Source organism: Mobula hypostoma, chromosome 1 (genome assembly GCF_963921235.1).
Source record: "Mobula hypostoma chromosome 1, sMobHyp1.1, whole genome shotgun sequence".
NCBI classification, from domain to species: Eukaryota; Metazoa; Chordata; class Chondrichthyes; order Myliobatiformes; family Myliobatidae; genus Mobula; species Mobula hypostoma.
The window spans coordinates 186,620,928-186,639,969 of record NC_086097.1 but is presented as its reverse complement, the minus strand read 5'-3'; the positions used below and the strand labels follow the sequence as shown (position 1 = coordinate 186,639,969).

The 19,042-nt window shown below is 36.8% G+C and overlaps 1 protein-coding gene across 2 annotated transcripts in view; it reads right to left on the bottom strand.

The window, feature by feature from the left end:
* Window positions 1-13,219, bottom strand: part of calb1 (calbindin 1) — a 61,647-nt gene extending 48,428 nt beyond the window's left edge. Inside the window, exons 1-5 of one of the 2 annotated variants that reach the window (XM_063061566.1) lie at window positions 13,068-13,219; window positions 12,574-12,650; window positions 10,997-11,071; window positions 9,177-9,257; window positions 7,326-7,382 (exon numbers count right to left, since the gene is read on the bottom strand). In XM_063061566.1, coding sequence (XP_062917636.1) covers window positions 7,326-7,382; window positions 9,177-9,257; window positions 10,997-11,071; window positions 12,574-12,650; window positions 13,068-13,155 — 378 coding nt within the window. In that variant the 5' untranslated portion in view covers window positions 13,156-13,219. The remainder of the gene's footprint in view (window positions 1-7,325; window positions 7,383-9,176; window positions 9,258-10,996; window positions 11,072-12,573; window positions 12,651-13,067) is intronic. The other variant, XM_063061575.1, reaches the window with a different exon arrangement.
* Window positions 13,220-19,042: the final 5,823 nt, after the last annotated feature.

Genomic DNA, 19,042 nt, shown 5'->3' with positions numbered 1-19,042 from the left:
TGCCCATTAGCGTGGTCAAACCAAGGGTAAGTCTGGCTGAGCAGTTATCCCGATCTGCTTGGGAAGTAGTAGGAGAACCAAGAAAGCAGGGGACGGGAGCAGGATGAGAGAAGGATATTAGGAGGAGACTGTGAGTTCTCCAAGGGCAGCCCTCACCTCCCCCAGAAGAGCCATAAGGTTTGGCTAACTTTAAAAGTGCTGATAAACTAAACGGAAGCAAAAATAGACGGTGATATACCTATCTCGAGAAATATGTATTATAATGTGGATTTTATATTAGTCAATTTTAAAAAATTCATTCATTCCTTTTTCCCCTCCTAAATGAGAATATACACATGGGAGGAATGCACAGGGAAATCATTTCTGTGTAATGGACATAGATTTTTTTTAAACTTACTTTTATAGGAACTGCAGCGGGGGCCCTCAACTCACAGGTAGGAGGGGCTATCCCCCACGGATCAACCCAGGGTCATCTAGAGACCCCAGCCTTGGAATCACACCTTCATTACCTTTTTTTGTTATTATTATTCGCATTTCTTGGCTCTTATTTGTTCAGGGAGTAGAAGATTAAGTTATATTCTGCAAAATTCAATGATATACTAACAGATAAAAGCACATGGCTAAGGACAAAGTAAAATTCATTTCTTTTGATGTCAATGGGCTGTTGAATCCAGTCAAGCACAGTAAAATTCTATCAAAAATGAAAAAAGAACAAGACATGTAGCATATTTACAGGAAACTCACTTAAATGACAATGAGCATGGAAAATTAAAGAAAATGAACTTAACTAATTTGTTTTTCTCCTCATAAATCAGGACATAGAAGAGGAGTTGCTGTTCTCATCTCAAGCAAGCTAAACTTTGAAAAAGTTTTCGAAATGGGAGATAAGGATGGCTGATATATTCTGGTAAGGGGGAATATAGGTGGAAATCCAGTTACTTTATTGAATATATATGCACCCCCAGGAAGTAATATTAGTTTCTTCCAGAAAACTACTAATATTATGATAACAGAAGCAGAAGGTCTCTTGGAGGAGCGTTAAATTTACAATTACAACCAAAGTTAGACTCTTCCAATAGAAAACTGTATGAAACAAAGTCCTTAGATAAGAAAGTTAACACTCTTTTTGACGATGTTGGTCTAATTGATAAATGGAGGGACCTTTCCCCAAAAGAAGCGATTACACTCATTATTCTGCCGCCCATTCCGTATATACAAGAATAGACTAATTTCATAACATTTGGGAAAGACGGAGACAAAATAATCACCTGTGGAATTGGGACAATAGATGTAAGTGACTATGCACCTATATATTTATCTGTTGATTTTGACCTACAACCAAAGAATAGTATTTGGAAACTAAATTCAAGTCTACTCAATGATTCCTATTTTAAGGAACAAACTAAAAAAGAAATTGGTCTTTACTTAGAATTCAATGATAATGAAGAGGTTTCACCTCCCATTCTATGGGATAGTCTGAAGGCTGTCTTAAGAGGGAAAATTGTAGCGATATCTTCATACAAGAAAAAAAGAATAAAACATTAGAGGAATTACAAAATAAGCTGAAGGAACTAGAAAAAAAACAAACTGAGTTTGGCACAGGATGCACTAGAGGAAATTTTAAAGATTGGAATGAAATTAATAGTTCGGCTACACAAGAAATTAGAAAAAAAAGGAATGTTTCTGAAACAGAGACACTATGAAAGTGGATTTAAATCTATGAAAATACTGGTGTGGAGACTGAAAAAAAAAAGCAGAAAATACATTCATAGAATTAGGGATCCAAGAACAAAAGTGATAAAAAAAAATAAGCTAAGTGAAACTCAAGAAGTTTTTGAAATGTTTTACAAAACTCTATATTCCAAAGTTCCAGGGGGAAGCATAACCCAAATTAATACCTCCTGAATTCTTTAGAGTTACCCACTTTAAGCAAAGAACAAAATAGAATGATGACTGCTGACATAACTGACGCTGAACTAAAAACTGCAATTAGTAGGCTTAAATTAAGCAAGTCACCAGGATCAGATGGATATACGGCAGAGTGGTATAAAGAGTTTAGAAGTGAGTTAATTCCTGTTTTACTCCCCACACTGAACTGGGCCCTAAGAAAGGCACAAATACCACCCAGCTGGAAGGAGGCGATAATCTCAGCTATACCGAGAGAAGGCAAGGATGAAATGGAATGTGGGTCATTTAGACCAATATTTGTTCTTAATGTGGATTATAGAATATTTACCTCCATCATGGCCAAATGATTAGAAGATTTTCTACCCACACTGATACATAATGATCAGACAGGTTTTATACAACAATGCCAAACACAAGACAATATACAAAGGACACTTCACATTATGGATCATATACAAAAAATGAAATTGAAGCAATAGTGATAAGTATGGACACTGAAAAGGCATTTGATATGGAAAACTATTATAAAAGAATATAAACAAGAGAGAGACATTGCAATTCTTAAATGGTGTACACATGACTCAGATTTTATGCCGAATAAACCGGATGCTAGATTTAAGGACTGAACAGCTTAAGGAATAACAGCTATTTGCAATATAATGAAAGAAGGAACATTGTTCAGTTTTGAAATGCTCAAAGAGAAACACTTATTAGAAAAACAAGACTTTTACCGGTATTTACAGATGCGACAGAATGTTAACAGGGCGGGTAAAAAAGTAACCAAGGCAAGTACATGTCTGATAGAGTTATTTAGAAAAGCATATAATTCAGACAACAGTAGTAGAATAATTTCAAGTGTGTATAAGGGTTTGTCAAATCTTAAAACACATTTGACTTTATACATTAAGACAAAATGGGAGAAGGAAGGATAATAATATCTGAGGAAGAATGGACAATAATATGGAGGTATCAATGGAAGTGTACCAGTTCACAGAAATGGAGGGAGTTCGGGTGGCAAAACTTGACAAAATATTTTATTACACCCTCTCAGAAATCCCATTATGATAGTAACCCCCCTGTCTGCTGGAGAAATTGTGGAAATCAAAGTGCAAACCATTATCATATTTTCTGGGAATGCCCCATTATCAAAAACTATTGGAGTGGGATACATAACGCCCTACAAGACATCTTTATATGTGAAATACCCTTAGAGAGTAAGACCATGTATTTTGGGTATATACCTCAAGAATGGTTGAAAAGAGATAAATATTTAATGAATGTACTGCTGGTGGCTGGTAAAAAGACCCTTACCAGGAAATGGTTATCACAGGAGAGCCTAACTTTAGATGCAATGTTAGCATTCATCTGGATGGAAATTACAATGGACATTTACAAAATGGAGAAGATAACAGCATCTGTTAATCATAAGTTGGAACAATTTTATTCATACTGGAAAAAATGGTTTAACTACATAACACCTCACAGGCCTGATTTTATTCTCACAAGTCAATGAATATGTTGTAAAAAAAAAGATCACTCCCTACTCTGTACATAGTTTTCTTCTTTTGATTGTTCTTTCTTTCCTCTCCTTTCTACAAGTGTATACCTTGGATAAATATTATGTGGAGATTTGTGACAAATATGATATGAAATATATGTACAGTATCTGAAATAAATCTGAAATCGGAATAATGAAATAGAATCCTTTCAAGAAGCAGAAAAACTGAAAGAGTAGCTGGGTTGACAGAGATAGAAAAGTCAGAAAAGGAAAGGGAAGAGGCAGAAATGGGCTATGTGAAAGTGAGGGCACTGGTGGGGGAAAAAGGTAGGAAAATTAAAGTGTTCAAAATCTGTAATGTCCAAGAAGCAACACAAACACAGTTTTTGATACAATAAACATATAGCAAGGGAGGAGTCCTGATTAGGTCTTAAAAATGGGATTGCTCACTGATAAGAAATGCACAGTTTGGTGTTGGATAAACTCCATGGAGAAAGTGAGTGACATTGAAGCTGTTGAATATGAATGAATTTAACTCTGATAAAGGAGAATGGGGGTAAATCAGAGTGGATTTGCCTCTGTTCTCTATTTCTGTCATATGGATGGCAGTGATGCAGCTACTGCCTCACAGCTCATGCTAACTCAATCAATCCTAACCTTAGAGTTTATACATTCCTCCTGCAACTGTATGGCCTTCCCCATGGATGTTCCAGTTTCCTCCAATATCTAACAAGGCATATCACTGTGAAGCTCACAGACACGAAGCACAGCAGCCAGAGCTATCTCACAGGTATGGTCATGCACTTTGGAAGAAGAAATAAAGGGGAGAAAATTCTGAAATCAGGAGGTGCAATGGCACTTGGGAGTCCTCGTGCAGGATTCTCTGAAGATTAACTTGCATGTTAGTCATAGTCATACTTAATTGATCCCGGGGGAAACTGGTTTTCGTTACAGTTGCACCATAAATAATAAATAGTAATAAAATCATAAATAGTTAAATAGTAATATGTAAATTGTGCCAGGAAATAAGTCCAGGACCAGCCTATTGGCTCAGGGTGTCTGACCCTCCAAGGGAGGATGTCATTCCAAGGTGTCATTAGGTTAAAGCTGCAGGTGACCAGTCAAATTGTGGACCACTGATATCATGGACAATTTTACTCTACCTGCATATACGCAGTCCAATTACTTATTGTAGATTAACTACAAGGTGAAATATTAGAAATTAGCTGACAGAGTCTTGATCTAAATGTTATGTTTCTGTTTCCACATATGCTACCTGACCAGCATGGTGTTTTTGGCTTTTTTCTGCTTTTATTGTGGACTCCCAGTATCTGAAGCATTCTATATTGTATTAACATGAATACGTATGGGATAGAAAGTGGATTTTACAGTATAAACTAGATGAATAGTAATCAGCTTCAGGGAAGTACTGTGCTTGATTAATGCAAGGAATTTCAGTTGTGTGGATTTCTGCACAGGAAGTTATGTTGCAACTATTAGATTATTTATAATTGCAGTAAATCAGTATGTGATAAACAGAGAAAATTCCATCCTGAGTAGTAAAAGCCTGAAGTAGTATAGGTTTGAAATTAGATCACCAGACATAGGAGAAGAATTAGGCCATTTGGCCCATTGAGTCTGCTCCATCATTCAATCATGGCTGATTTTTTCTTTCCTCCTCCTCAGCCCCAGTTCCCGGATTTCTCCCTATAACCTTTGATGCCATGCCAATCAAGAACCTATCAATCTCTGCCTTAAATACACCCAACAACCTGGCCTCCACAGCTGCATGTGCCAACAAATTCCATAAATTCACCACCCTTTGGCTAAAGAAATTTTTCTGCATCTGTTTTGTAAGGGCGCCCTTCTATCCTGAGGCTGCGTCCTCTTGTCCCAGACTCTTCCATCAAGGGAAACATCCTTTCCACATGTACTCTGTATGAGATTCCCCCCACCCCATCCTTCTGAATTCCAGTGAGTACAGACCCATCAAACATTACTCGTATGATAACCCTTTCATTCCTGTGAACCTCCTCTGGACCTTCTCCAATGCCAGCACATCTTTTCTAAGATGAGGGGCCCAAAACTGTTCACAATACTCAAGGTGAGACCTCACCAGTGCCTTATAAAACCTCAGCATCACATCCTTGCTCTTGTATTCTAGATCTCTTGAAATGAATGCTAACATGGCATTTCTCACCACCAACTTAACCTGCAGGTTAACTTTCAGAGTGTTCTGCACAAGGACTCCAATGTCCCTCTGCACCTTAGATTCCTGAATTTTCTCCCCATTTAGAAAATAGTCCGCACATTTATTTCTACTACCAGAGTGCATGACCATGCATTTTCCAACATTGTATTTCATCTGCCACTTTCTTACCCATTCTCCTAATCTGTCTACGTCTTTCTGCATCCCACCTGTTTCTTCAACACTACCTGCTCTTCCACCAATCTTCATATCATTTGTAAACTCAGCAAGAAAGCCATTTATTCCATCATCTAAATCATTGATATGCAGCATAAAAAGAAGTGGTCCCAACACCAACCCCTGCAGAACACCACTAGTTACTGGCACCCAACCAGAAAAGGATCCTTTTATTCCCACTCGCTGCCTCCTACAAATCAGCCAATGCTCTAACCATGTTTGTAACTTTCCTGTAATACCATGGGCTCTTAACTTGGTAAGCAGCCTCATATGTGGCATCTTGTCAAAGGCCTTCTGAAAATCCAAATATCCAAAACCACTGTATCCCCTTTATCTATCCTACTTGCAATCTCCTCAAAGAATTCCAAAAAGTTCTTCAGGCAGTATTTTCCCTGAAGGAAACCTTGTGATTTTGTACTGTCTTGTCCTGCGTCACCAAGTACTCTATCACCTCATCCTTTACAATTGACTAACATCTTCCTAACCACTGAGGTTGGGCTAACTTGTCTATAATTTCCTTTCTGCTGCCTTCCTCCTTTCTTAAAGAGTGTAGTGACATTTGCAATTTTCCAGTTCTCTGGCACCATGTCAGGGTCCAATGATTTCAGAAAGATCATTTCTAATGCTACCTCTTTCAGGACCCTAGGGTGAAGTTCATCTGGCCTGGGTGACTTATGTACCTTTCAGCTTTGTGAGCACCTTCTCTCTTGTATTAGTAACCGCACACACTACAACATCAGGCATACCACTGGTGTCTTCCACAGTGAAGACTGATGCAAAGGAAGAAAAAAAGAAAAAGTCACTAGTTCGGATTTCATACCACTACTGCAAGCTGTTGTCACCTCCCCACTTATAAAATTGAGAGACTGGGGCATGGAGCCAAACAATTTGCCATTTATTGAAACACGATTTATTTGTAGACAGCACTCAGGAGAAGTATATCTGGAAATTACCCAGAAACAATTTTTAAATGTTTTGAAAACAAGTTTTTGTCTGCATTAGTGACCATTGTTCTTCAGTATCAGGCATAGCCTTGGGATCACACAGATACAAACATCAAACAACTGCATTGGTTTGTAACTGGGGAATTCAGCCAGTAAACAAACATTGACTAAGTACCAATGTACTGCAGATATGTTCCCAGCACTAGAAGCTTCACTAGAGAATGGCAAGTAGATTGGATTAGAAAGTTACAACTAAATTCAACACGAGAATGGGGAGCCTATACACTGTTCACATTTAGTAAAAATACCAAAGATCCAAAAATATAACAGGCCATAGCTTATACAGAATTGAGGATGCTCTGAGGATTAGTAACCCTACAGCCCAAAAGGTTACAAACCAATTTTGTTTCCCACCCCCAATTATTAACTTAATTATTTCCATGTCATTTGGTGCCCAATGAGCAGCCATGCTCTCCAGGTTAAAAAAAAATACATTATACTAGAATACAGTATTATCATGTATAATACCTTATGCACAATTGGCCTTTACCTTCAGCTCATCTGCCTCTATGAAGCCACTATGATCTTCATCATACCTTCGCCAAGTCTGAAAAAAAAACAGTTTAACTCATTTGTAATAAAAAAACGATTGTTAAGTACAGCAATTTGTTTAGTTTCCTTTATTGAATAAGATTAATATCTGTCCAGTCATTTTGTATATAAAACAAATTTGATGAATTTAGATTTTAATTTTTTTTATATTGCTCTAAAATATTAGGGTCATACAATGAAGCACAAGCCCTTTGTTTTTGTCCATGCTAATCATCAAGTACCCATTTCTACTAATCATACTTAACAGTACTTGGTCTGTAGCTTTCCATTGCCCTAGTGATTCAAGTGCCCATCCAGATAGTTTAAATGCTGCCTGATTACCTGGCTCCACTGTCTTCTTAGACAGTGCATTTCAGATTGTGACCACACTCAGAGCTAAAAAAAAAACAACTTCTATTGATCCACTATTACTCTTTATCTTAAACATATATTTTCTTGCTTATGTGACTCCATTCTGGGATAACGTTTCTTAGTGTTCTATCTTCGCTTCTTACAATTTAGTATACATTACTCAGGCTGCCCCCTCCTGCACTCCAAGGAAAGCAAACCTAGTGCATCCAGTCCCTCCTCATAGCTGAGGCATTCCATACCAGATATCATTAGTGAATCCCCTCTGTACCCTCTCCAGTGAAATAATATCCTTTCTATAGCTTGCTAACCAGACTGTTTGCAATATGCAATTTAATACGAATTTGTTTGCTGGCTCATACAAATAGCATCCATACTTTTTGAGAAAATCATCATTCTGCTCTCCTGCTGCTGCCAGAATTTTATAGAGTTATCTGCTGGAAGGTGGCAGAGATATGCCAAAACATTTTTTCATGCCTGTGACATTTGTTTCTCCATCCCCAAAGAGACCAAGTTATTATCTACCTGGCACCATCCTGTTCAATGTGACTCAAGCCTCAAATTTAAACCTATTGTAGGCTTTGATTAAATGTAAACTGACAGCATTAAAACTATACATTTCCTGAAAGTCTCAGGTATCCTGTTCTGCTCCAACTCAGTATTGCATGCCAATCTCTCCATTTCACTGCCCCAAACTAGAGCCTTGTTTACAATACTTGGGATCAAATTTGAATTTAAAATTATAATCGCAAAATTTGTTTTAGTGACTGCATATATTCCAATTTTGGTATTGTTCCTGCATCTTGACATTCCTTTTGATTTTTGTCTGTATAGAATCAGTCAATATTGCTCAGCATGCAAAAATGTTCTATTTTTGCCAATGCTACAATTTGTTTTAAGCAGTTTCATGTAGTAGCAACAACCACCAAATACAAAAATTATGTTTGACAATCACCCTCAGACTTTGTACAGTTATCTATCTTGAGCAAAAATATCTTATTTTGCACCATTAAATTAGTGTAGAAAACTCAATAATAGACGATTAAAAGTGTGGAATACACAAAAATCTTTATACATCCATAATACGAAAACAAAACTGTATAATTTATAGCAAAGATGTCAGTAGCTGTAATTTATTTCACAATTCCAATAAATGTCTAATAGACATATTTCACATGGGCATGTCTTAATTCAAATTTATGGTACATTGTTGCATACTTTATTATAACATCTATAAAAATTCAAGCATCACTCAAAACACTTTTTAATACAAGTGAGTAACTTGAAATATTTCAAAAAATATTTTGAGTATTGTAGACAGTAATAATATCTCAATTTTGGAAAGCAAACAATATTGAACTTCTACTGAGCAAAGATACTTTAAAATATGATTAGAGTGACCATCTGATTTCTGTCAATCACTGGACAAGGACATGGATACCTCAATAAATTCTGTGCTTGATTTTAATTGTTGCCGAAAGAACAAGAAGAAGTTTTCTTCTGTTGGCAGAATCTGAAGAAGCTAGAAAAATAATATACTGGTTAACACTGTTTTCTAACTCATCATTGACATTACTGATTAATGATTTTATCTTATTTTATTTTTTAAAAAGAGACAATCCTATTACAATTTTATTCCCCAATTCCCTGCCATGCTTTTGTGCCTTCCTCTTATCATTACTAAAGGATAAACAATTACTCTAGCTTTCAGCTACCCTGCATCAGTAATCAAGAAAGAAAGGGGAAATTTAAATACATTTTGATTAAGTCGTTGGCTAAAATTGCAAGCTTCAAGAACTTGTCAGCCTGGAGATAGGCTCTCCTTTCCACTTAAGGCACTTTTAGCATTCTTGCACAGATTGAGTCCTGAGCTTCCTAGATTACTAGGTATGAACCAAACAACACATACAAAATGTTGGAGGAACCCAGCAGTTCAGGTAGCATCTATGGAAAAAAGTACAGTCGACGTTTCAGGCTGAGACCTTTCGGCAGGACTGGATGGTTTCAATACATCATAATTATGGTTACACTGAAGAATTTATCTAGTCAGTCATGACTGGCATATACTGAAGAGTTGTTGTATTGTCTTAACACAGCTGATCTAGGAAACACACACTCACGCACTTCCATCGTGATATTATTTAAGTCATCGCTTGACATCCAGTTGTGAATTGTTAAATTTACATCGATTACCACAGAACGACGATAGTTTGTGATGCAAAAACATATACAGGTATACTATTATTTAATTCCTATCATTTAAACTCATTTTCATTTTGCACAGAAGAGCTTTGCAAATTCCTCAAGTATTAATAGAAATCATAGTTGAGACATGATAAAGTAAATATGAAAATATTAGTTTGTTTATTACATTATGACTGCTGCAGAATAATTGCTTTTGTTTCAACCATTCTCATTATTTTGGGTAAATCCCACTTAGCTTTTGATTTAAACATAAATTGAAATTGGATTTTGAAAATGTTTCTTCTGACACTTAGGTAATTTTCTTAGAATCAATATCAATCTATGAAAAGTGTTTAATTTGATACTCGAATGTGTTTAAAAGACTATGTTAAGTTTACTGGTTATATTTCTTCTTTAGAAGTCTTTTGGCAAAATTGTATTCCCTCTCAAAGGGCACAGATGAGGGATCAGCTATTAAGATCTTTTCCAAAAATATTCTGCAACCAACTACAATTATGCTCAGGTTGGCTCAGCCTTAAAGTGGTATTTATCTCCTACGGACAATGCTTCTGCTGCTGAATTGACTCAAGAATATAATAAATTAAATTACAGGCAAAATATAATTTTCTTTCAAAACTAACTTAGTAAACTACCAAGCTACTGATGCATAAATTTCTGATGATCTTTTTTTACTGAATATTTCTGGAGCTTATTGTTCTGCAGACTTCACATTTAATCAACTTTGCCAAAAGGTGAAAGTGAGAATAGAATTTTTAAATCTGAAGTAGCAGATTCATTTAAACGTTTAAAATCAGGATTCGTACAAGAGTGCTCCTGGATGTTTTTATTTCTCCGTGCCATTCTATCACATACCTGTTGACAATATGCAAGTAAGGAACGTTAATATTAAGCAAATGGTAAATCCCCATCCCCATAAATTGATCCTTTTGTATAAATATTAAAAAGTGCAGGTAATAACAAACCAAAGTGCCAAATTTCTTCAAAAAATGAAATAAAATCTTTCCTAAGTTAGTTTATGTCAAATGTGATAAAGTTAATGCAAATGGAGATTCTTACGTCTGCCAGTTCGATTTTTCCATCAGCACTCTGATCATACTTCTCCACCAAAGCTTTCACTTCATCAGACAATTCCTAGAATTGATCATGTTAGCGCTGTTACTGAACATTCCTACAAGATTCTGGCCTTCAGCACAGCAGAACACACAAGTACACATTTGAGCACAATAAAAGAAGTGTGGATGACAACGTTTTCTGGTGCTGCAGATAGTTACATAATGTTGTAAAATGAAATAAGCAAAACATTCTAAAATACAGAAAGCAGAAAATGTTCGAAATCGTAAGACAATCAGTATATTCAGCACTGATTTTATTTCAGTACTTCAACATTCACAGGATTTTGATTTACAATAAGCAATTAAAGTTTTATTTACTTGTTACAGAGATTAATGTCTTACTTTACATCATAAAAACTTCAACGAGTTAACTACTTTAAATCCATATTGCTTGTGAATGCCCAATGATATTACCCAATTATATGCAGAACTTATTTTCTTAAAAGCTTAATTTGTGAATATTTCTGTACCTCACTCCTCAGAGGAACATTCCCTTTATCATTAATTTGTAATTAACCTGCGAATTTATTGCCCTTCACCGAAGTTAAGACCTATCCCAGATTACCTATTGTGTATGATAATCATTTTCAGGGAAATAAAACAAATGCTCATAAAGGACAGAAGAGCGAATCACGAATTAGAGATAGTAATCAAAACTAGAGCATTGTAGGAGTATTACATAATGGTCCATAATTGCCACCGGTGAGATTCGTCGTCAGGCAATATCAGTAATAATGCCCGCGTGCCCTTTTACAAGAAGCCCGTAGTCAAGGAAACAGCGGTGTAGCTATCGGCCAACTTTTGACACTACGGTATTCACATCTGTGACAGATCTTAGTATTTTATATAGTCGTGTTTCACTGTTATCAACCTGCTGATACATAGAATATCATTGAGAGCTAACATTTCATTAATTTATAAACTTAGTATCGCAAGTTCTTTAATTACGAGGAAAACAAGCCTCCGAAGTAAACTATATTGGATTACATATGATGTACAAGTATTTTACATGTAATCGCCTTTCAAACACCGAGTGAATTAAACTCCCGAATTTCAGCAGAAGCGACTCAATCTACAAACTGCCTGAGGTGGAGCCAGAGAGAAAGAATACTGTAGCCACTAATTTGTGGATCAACCAGATCCCACTATTTAGCGCCAGGTCAAGGGAGTAAGGCAGCAGATCTTGGGTGAAATCTAGAGTCTCAATGCAATCAATTGTGAAATGTTTAGCCCGGTGCTTGGGCGTTTCCGACAGATACATTAGTGAAACCACCGAGGAAGCTTGAGGGAATAATAAACAATTTAATTCACTTTTGTATCTCTTATCGCTTTCAGAAGCGGAAATAGTTTCTACAGGTATTTGGTTTTTGCATCTGTAACCTGTTCAAAAAGTGCTCCCAAGAATGCAAAATCCAGACTTTAATATTTATTACTGATTGAATTCTGTTCTTCGACCATTATAATTCGGTTCTACATGAGTTTATTCCATTAAGTACATTGTTGTTGTTATTTAACACTTACTAAGCCAACGCCTTTTCGAGCTTGTTGGAGTTCTCCAATGAAGTTCTGCAGTTCTCTCCCATCAATATAACCATGACCTAAAATAGTAAGGCACACTTTTATTTATAACAAAGTTTCGTACTTGGAGTCATACATTGTCCCCTGTCCCCAGATTAACACCGTTTATCGATCCTAGTGTGATTCCATTCGCTTCTCCCTATACTTCCATTAGCCCTCTCCCAGATCCTACCCTTCACCTACGCTGTCGTGGTAATTTACATTTACCAACCCCAATCAAGTTAGAATTGGATATATTACTCATTTTAATCCAATTTCCTTTTTACAATTTGACTTGTAAAAATAGAGTTATTTCATCGATTTAAAAAAAACTTTTGGTGTTCAAATATTATGCACAACTGGATGGAAGCTCTTGTGAACAGATATAAAAGCATTAATCTTGCACAATACCACACGGTCGAATTCAATGTTTTTTTTTTGCAAAATGTCACAATTACCGGCATTATCATAGTGGTGCCAAATTTCCAAAAACTGCGAGGTCGAGTCTTCAATCCCTTGCAGGTAAAGGTTGTGCATGTCCGCCATGGTCGTTTGGTGCTGCTCCTAGTTACCTGTGTGCTGGAGGTTTACAGCCGCACGCCACCTTCCACTGTCAATTTCAATCTGAGCCACAATTGCCGGCTCGCGCCCTCTAAATGCAGCTCGTGCGCGATTGCCCAGCCCTCCATGCTCACTGCGCACGCGCCACTGTTTCCTGCCAGCTGCTACCATTCGGCTGGCAGGTGAGAGGAAAGGAACCGCTGCCAAGGGGAAAGGTGCCGGACCTTCACAGCATGGACTAGTATGTAGAGGCAAAGGTTTGTAAACATGGAGGGATAAACATGCGCCTCGTTAACTGTACGCAATCAATGCAAAGGAATGTTATTCTTCTTGGGTATTTTTCCAGATTAAAAAAAAGAGCAATGGATATTAGTAACTATTGACTCTATGTGTGGGAACAGAGGAGGACGTATTTGATTGTTTACTATTGAGTGGGCGGCGCTGCCAACATTAACCACTTACTGCTCAGGAAAGCACGGAGATAACTATTTACCACGTTCACTCTGCATGTGGGAAAGGGCAAATTATATTAAATTCAAAGAAATCAGGAATATATTCCGTTTACTATTGGGATTCTGTACTGGAGAGCAAGAGGAAACGATATCATTACGTATTTGGGAGAGGGAAATAACGCATTTTATTAAGTATTTATTTCATGCACAAAGAACCTTGCATCTGAACAATTATTCTTCAAATACGCACAGGGGTAACAATTTCTCGCCGTTTTTCGTGTACAATAAAGAAATGATGGATCATTCTTGCACGTGTGTTGATCAGGTGAACGTTCGGAACAGAATGACAATCTTAATCTCAGTTAATCATCTGCTGATACTGTTCCCTCTCCCCTAGTCTCTCTCCCGCGCCCCCCCCCCGAAAGTAATATTGAGAGGGAATAAAAATAAGGATGGAAATACTTAGCAGGTCCGTCAGCATCAATGGATAGAGAAGATTTAGCGTTCCGCGTTACCAACCTCCTATCAGATCTGAGGAAATAGCAACAAATGTTGCTTTGGGAACATGAAGAACCGGGAGCACGACATTGAGCTCCTTCAGCCTGTTAAACCATTCATTCAATCTCGCAGCACTGATCGTCGTTTTCTCTTGCTGTTATTCCACGTCTCTGTACTCTGTTGCCAGTCGCCGATCTAATGACGGCTGCGTCGGTTATTTTAACTGCCTTTTGACGAACAAGTTCTGGATATCTATTTTCCTTTGTGGAAAACGTGCTTCCTGCTTTCATCTTTGAATGATCTAGTTGCAGTTTTCACATTGCGCTTCCTTTTTGTGGATTGTCCAACAGAAAACAATTTCGCCACCTCTAACGTTTCAAAGCAATGTAAAGCCTCAATCATACAATTCAACTCAACTTCTAAACCTAAGGGAATATAACATCATTTCATGTAACTGGCCCATATAATTTTAACTCTTTATGTTCCGGTATCACTTCAGGGAACTTGTTTGGATTCTTTGCCGTGCACCCGCAGATTTCTGTGTAGGTATCCTGTACAATTTAGAGCGCACTCTGCCTTTTGAATCCCAACCCTGAGTCGGATATTCAATTCTCCTCTAAAAGTTACCTTTGTAGTGCTGATATGAAGTTATAGTCTATCATCGTTAAGAATATTTTGCATATATCTCTTTTTAATTCACTGTGAATAATCATTCATTGCTTAACAATAAACGCCATCTGCACATAGACAATACGTATGTATCCGTGTTTGAAGCAGGAAAGCTAGTACATGCATACCTAAAATATACTTGCAATTAAAAACATGTTTAGCAGCATTTTTGAGTAAAGTGCTGAGATTAAATCTGATCGTATCAACAATTAAGAATATTTTATATGGGTTAACCCTTTAACCAAAGCTTGAAATGACCCTGTGTCTTTCCTATGTCTAAGCCGAAGATCACTTTTCCACGATGTTAAATTGAACAATCAGGTTCATAATTCCAATCGTTCACTGTATTGAAATAATATTTCCACTGCAGAGCAAATGTTTTAAGTCCTTTATTCATTGCTGTTTCAAATGTTTAAAGAGTGTACCTATAAAATAACCACATATGACGTCCATGAAAATCAACAGATAGATCAAAGGAACTTTGAAACCGACTATAATACGGTTCTCAGTAATGGTCCTCAACTGGTTGCCAATAATCAGAGTTTCTTACCAGGTTCACTGAGCTGTGTAATTTCTTTTTTGCTGTTTTATTTTTAACATCTGAAGTTGAAAATTCTCATAAAACGTGCTTGTTACTAATTCTTTTTCTCCACTTATTTGAAATGTCGTTTCTCGTTCGCCGATGCTTCCCTCAACGGTATCCTCAACATGCCCTTACTTTCTGATCTCTTTGCCTATTACTTTTGTTTCTTTTGCTTTATATTCTGCTTTGCGCATGTTCTCAACTGCTTCTCAATTTCCTACTCTATTGATGAAATCTGCAAAATTGGTCTTTACTTTCTCAGCACTTCAAAACTCAATGGAAACCGTTTTACACAGTTGCCCTATTTGACCCACAGATTTTGACGCTTTAAACTTAGGTCCTGTTCGCCCACTGTTGGTTTTCCGAACATAAATCCTAGTTAGGTAAAGCCGCTAAGTTATCTGCGATAGAGTTTCTGCGCGTAAAATGAAGCAGCGTTGAACATAAGAAATAGGTTATTCCCGAGTGAAGTCACCCCCCTTCTCTATTTCTTTCAGCAGTGAAAATCAAATAAACAATGTTTATCTTTTCTTCCGATTTTTTTCAAAATATTGAAATTATTGGTTTTGAAGTTCATCGGCAAAAAGTCAAGAAGCCATATTTTTGAATAAATTGTCAAACGTACCCTTAAGTAAGTGCTCGTGACCAAAATCCACGTCAACTTTCAATTTGCAGCAACTACATCGAAATATTTCCAACCCAATGTGTTTTAATAGGTGTTGTTTGAAACAAATACAAATCCATGTAAATCGCCACGTCGATCCAGCAGCGATATGTATCCTGAATAAGAAATGTGGGCTATTAGTCTTTGAAACGTTACTAAAGTATACGCCCACACATGTAATATAGCTCGTTGTGAGGGCGAGAAAACCCCAAAGTAATTTTGCAGGAAAGAAGGACATTCAAGAAAATATTGGAGAAAAATGCCGACAGTATGTGATATGAAATCGTTTTGTAGTGTGGTTGGAGTTGTTACCCTTATTTAATGTGAAACTTGTAAGTCCCTCCTCTGGCATTGACATCACTCATATACCGAATATTATTTGGTATGTCGAATATTAAAAATCGGAATATTTTTGTCTCATGCAACTTGGAGCCGTAATCCTGGCTGTAAGGATACCTTTATCACTTGAACATAGGATCAATTTGATTCTAACGGCAATCACTGTCAATAATTCATTGATTATAAACCAAAACGAGCGGAGAAACAATATATGGTCTGGGCGCCCAAATTCCTCACGGGGTGAAGCATGGATCGCAATACATGGCATCGTGGGAAAGGCTGGAGCCCACCTGCAGTGACGGATGTTGCTATGTCTATGGTGCAAACATTTCATTGTGCAACGGGATCTGTTCCAATAGGCATGAAATAATGTCAGAGTCACTAGATTTAAATGCTATATATCAAAATATACTTTCAAATTCATTAATGTTACGGTGTTGGAGTGTCATTTGCAAAGAAAAGTTGAATAACAGCACTATTTTACATGCTAGGATTATTTTATTATTATTGGTACATTTGCCGGATTCTGTATATTTCAGGGCAAAAATAAAAGCAAGGAGACGGTACCATTGAATGAAACAAGCTTTTCCAAAGGCTGCTGATTAGATACTACAAAATTCTTTAAGAGAATATTAAACGACCCTTCTGGTCTTGGTGACAATGGTAAATTAATATATGAGACTTCAAATTTAACTTTGACTGTTGAAAATGAGGTTTGCTCAAGTTAAGAAATAATAGGCAAAAGAAAAAAAAACTGAACAATCGTACTACATTGCAAAGCATAAGATTTTACTAGAAGATCCTAAACTAAGATAAATGAACCTCACCCAAATGCTTTTGTAGAACAGATTTCTGTTAAATATTAAATACCTTCCTAAAATTTAGGTTCAATGACACATAATCTGGATGCATAACTTCTAAAGCGTATTACTGTGTAAAGTAAATGGATTTTAACCTGAAGTTGCCGCTATTAGCAGAAACCACTTTAAGATTTTAGGTGTGATCCAGTACCACAGAAAATTCTGCATTTTCAAAATTTATTTCCATTAATTCCATTAATTTAATTAAATATACGCGGATTATTTTTTCTTAGTTCGATTATAAGAGCATAAAGCAGGAATAGTAAGGAAATTAATTAGGGAAGAACTATCATGCTGTATTAAAGACTTGGTCGCTTATCAACGCCTCAATGAATGGGAAACAAGACCAACGCTACCAATGTACTGCACACATGCGAACAGTTAGAGCAGGAAGTGTACACTATATGCAAGTAATGCATCCCGATCTCAGTTCAATACGTAATGAAGCCTCACCGAGAGAAGATTATATCAATAACCGATTGTGCCTACCTGTGGTTTGGTGCAAAACTACTTTTCACGTGATCACGCGAGAACTTTTATGAATTAGCAGCTAGAGCAGAAATCTGAAGATATACCCAAGTGAGTTTGCACAGAGATTTATTTTATTTAAACTTACCAATTTGCAGCTATACAATGCACACTTGTGGTTCTTATAATTATGAACAATAGAAGACTTTAATGATATAAAACATCGAATTAAGCTCTACATTTTTGAAATTGTTGAGAAACAATAAAGGTCTAGGTGCCAAAAAGTAACATAGGGAAAAACACTCTCAGCAGAAGATTATTTCTAACTTGGGTTCTCAGAGATCTTTGGAGGAGAAACATTTGATAAATCTATGCTTGGGTAAGAATGCCCATGTCCATGCAAGAGGCAGAACTGCAAATTTAGAACAAGGAAGGACCATAATTGTAGTCATCACTATGGGTTGATTTTATGGTTGAATCTCTTCCAGTGCTGAGATAGAAAGCTGCATTTGTAACATCCTGTCACTTGTCATCAATTGTTTAAAATGGCATGTACCAGCATTTGGCTCAACTGTCAGCATCCTGGAACCGATGAAAATTCCCCTGTTTTTGAAGGAGGCCAATTGCATATGAACTGTTAAGTGTTAAAAGTTCAAATTAAATTTATTATCAAGGTACATACATGTCACATTTACAACCTTGAACTTTTTTTTGTGGGCATACTTAGTGAATCTGATGTCCATTGATTCCATTATGGTTTTTAGCAACTGGACACACACGCAGTGTGCAAAAGACAACAAACTGCAGGTACAAAAAGAACAAAGAACCAATACTACTACTAATAATAAAATAAACAATAATATTGAGAACATGAGATGATGAGTCCTTGAAAGTGAGTCTATAACTTGTGGGAATATGTCAGTGATGGGGCAAGTGAAGTTAAGTGAATTTATCCCCTTTTGTTCAAGAGCCTGTTGGTTGAGGGGTAAATGCAAGTTTAACAGGGGGCTAAGCACACAGCCTTATGGAGCACATATGTGGATGGAGATTGTGGAGGAAATTTTGTTGCCAATCTAAACTGACTGAAGTCTGCAAGTGAGGAAATCGAGGATCCAATTGCACAAGGATTTATTGAGGCCAATGTCTTGAAACTTATTGATTAGTTGTGAGGGGATAATGGTATTGAATACCAAGCTGTATTCAATAAAGAGCATCCTGATGTTTGCTTCCTAGCTGTCCAGATGTTCCAGACTTGAATGAAGAAACAATGAGTATCATACGGTGGGCGTTGAGGGCGGACCCAAATGCAAGACACAGACACTGAAGTACTGAGAACTGG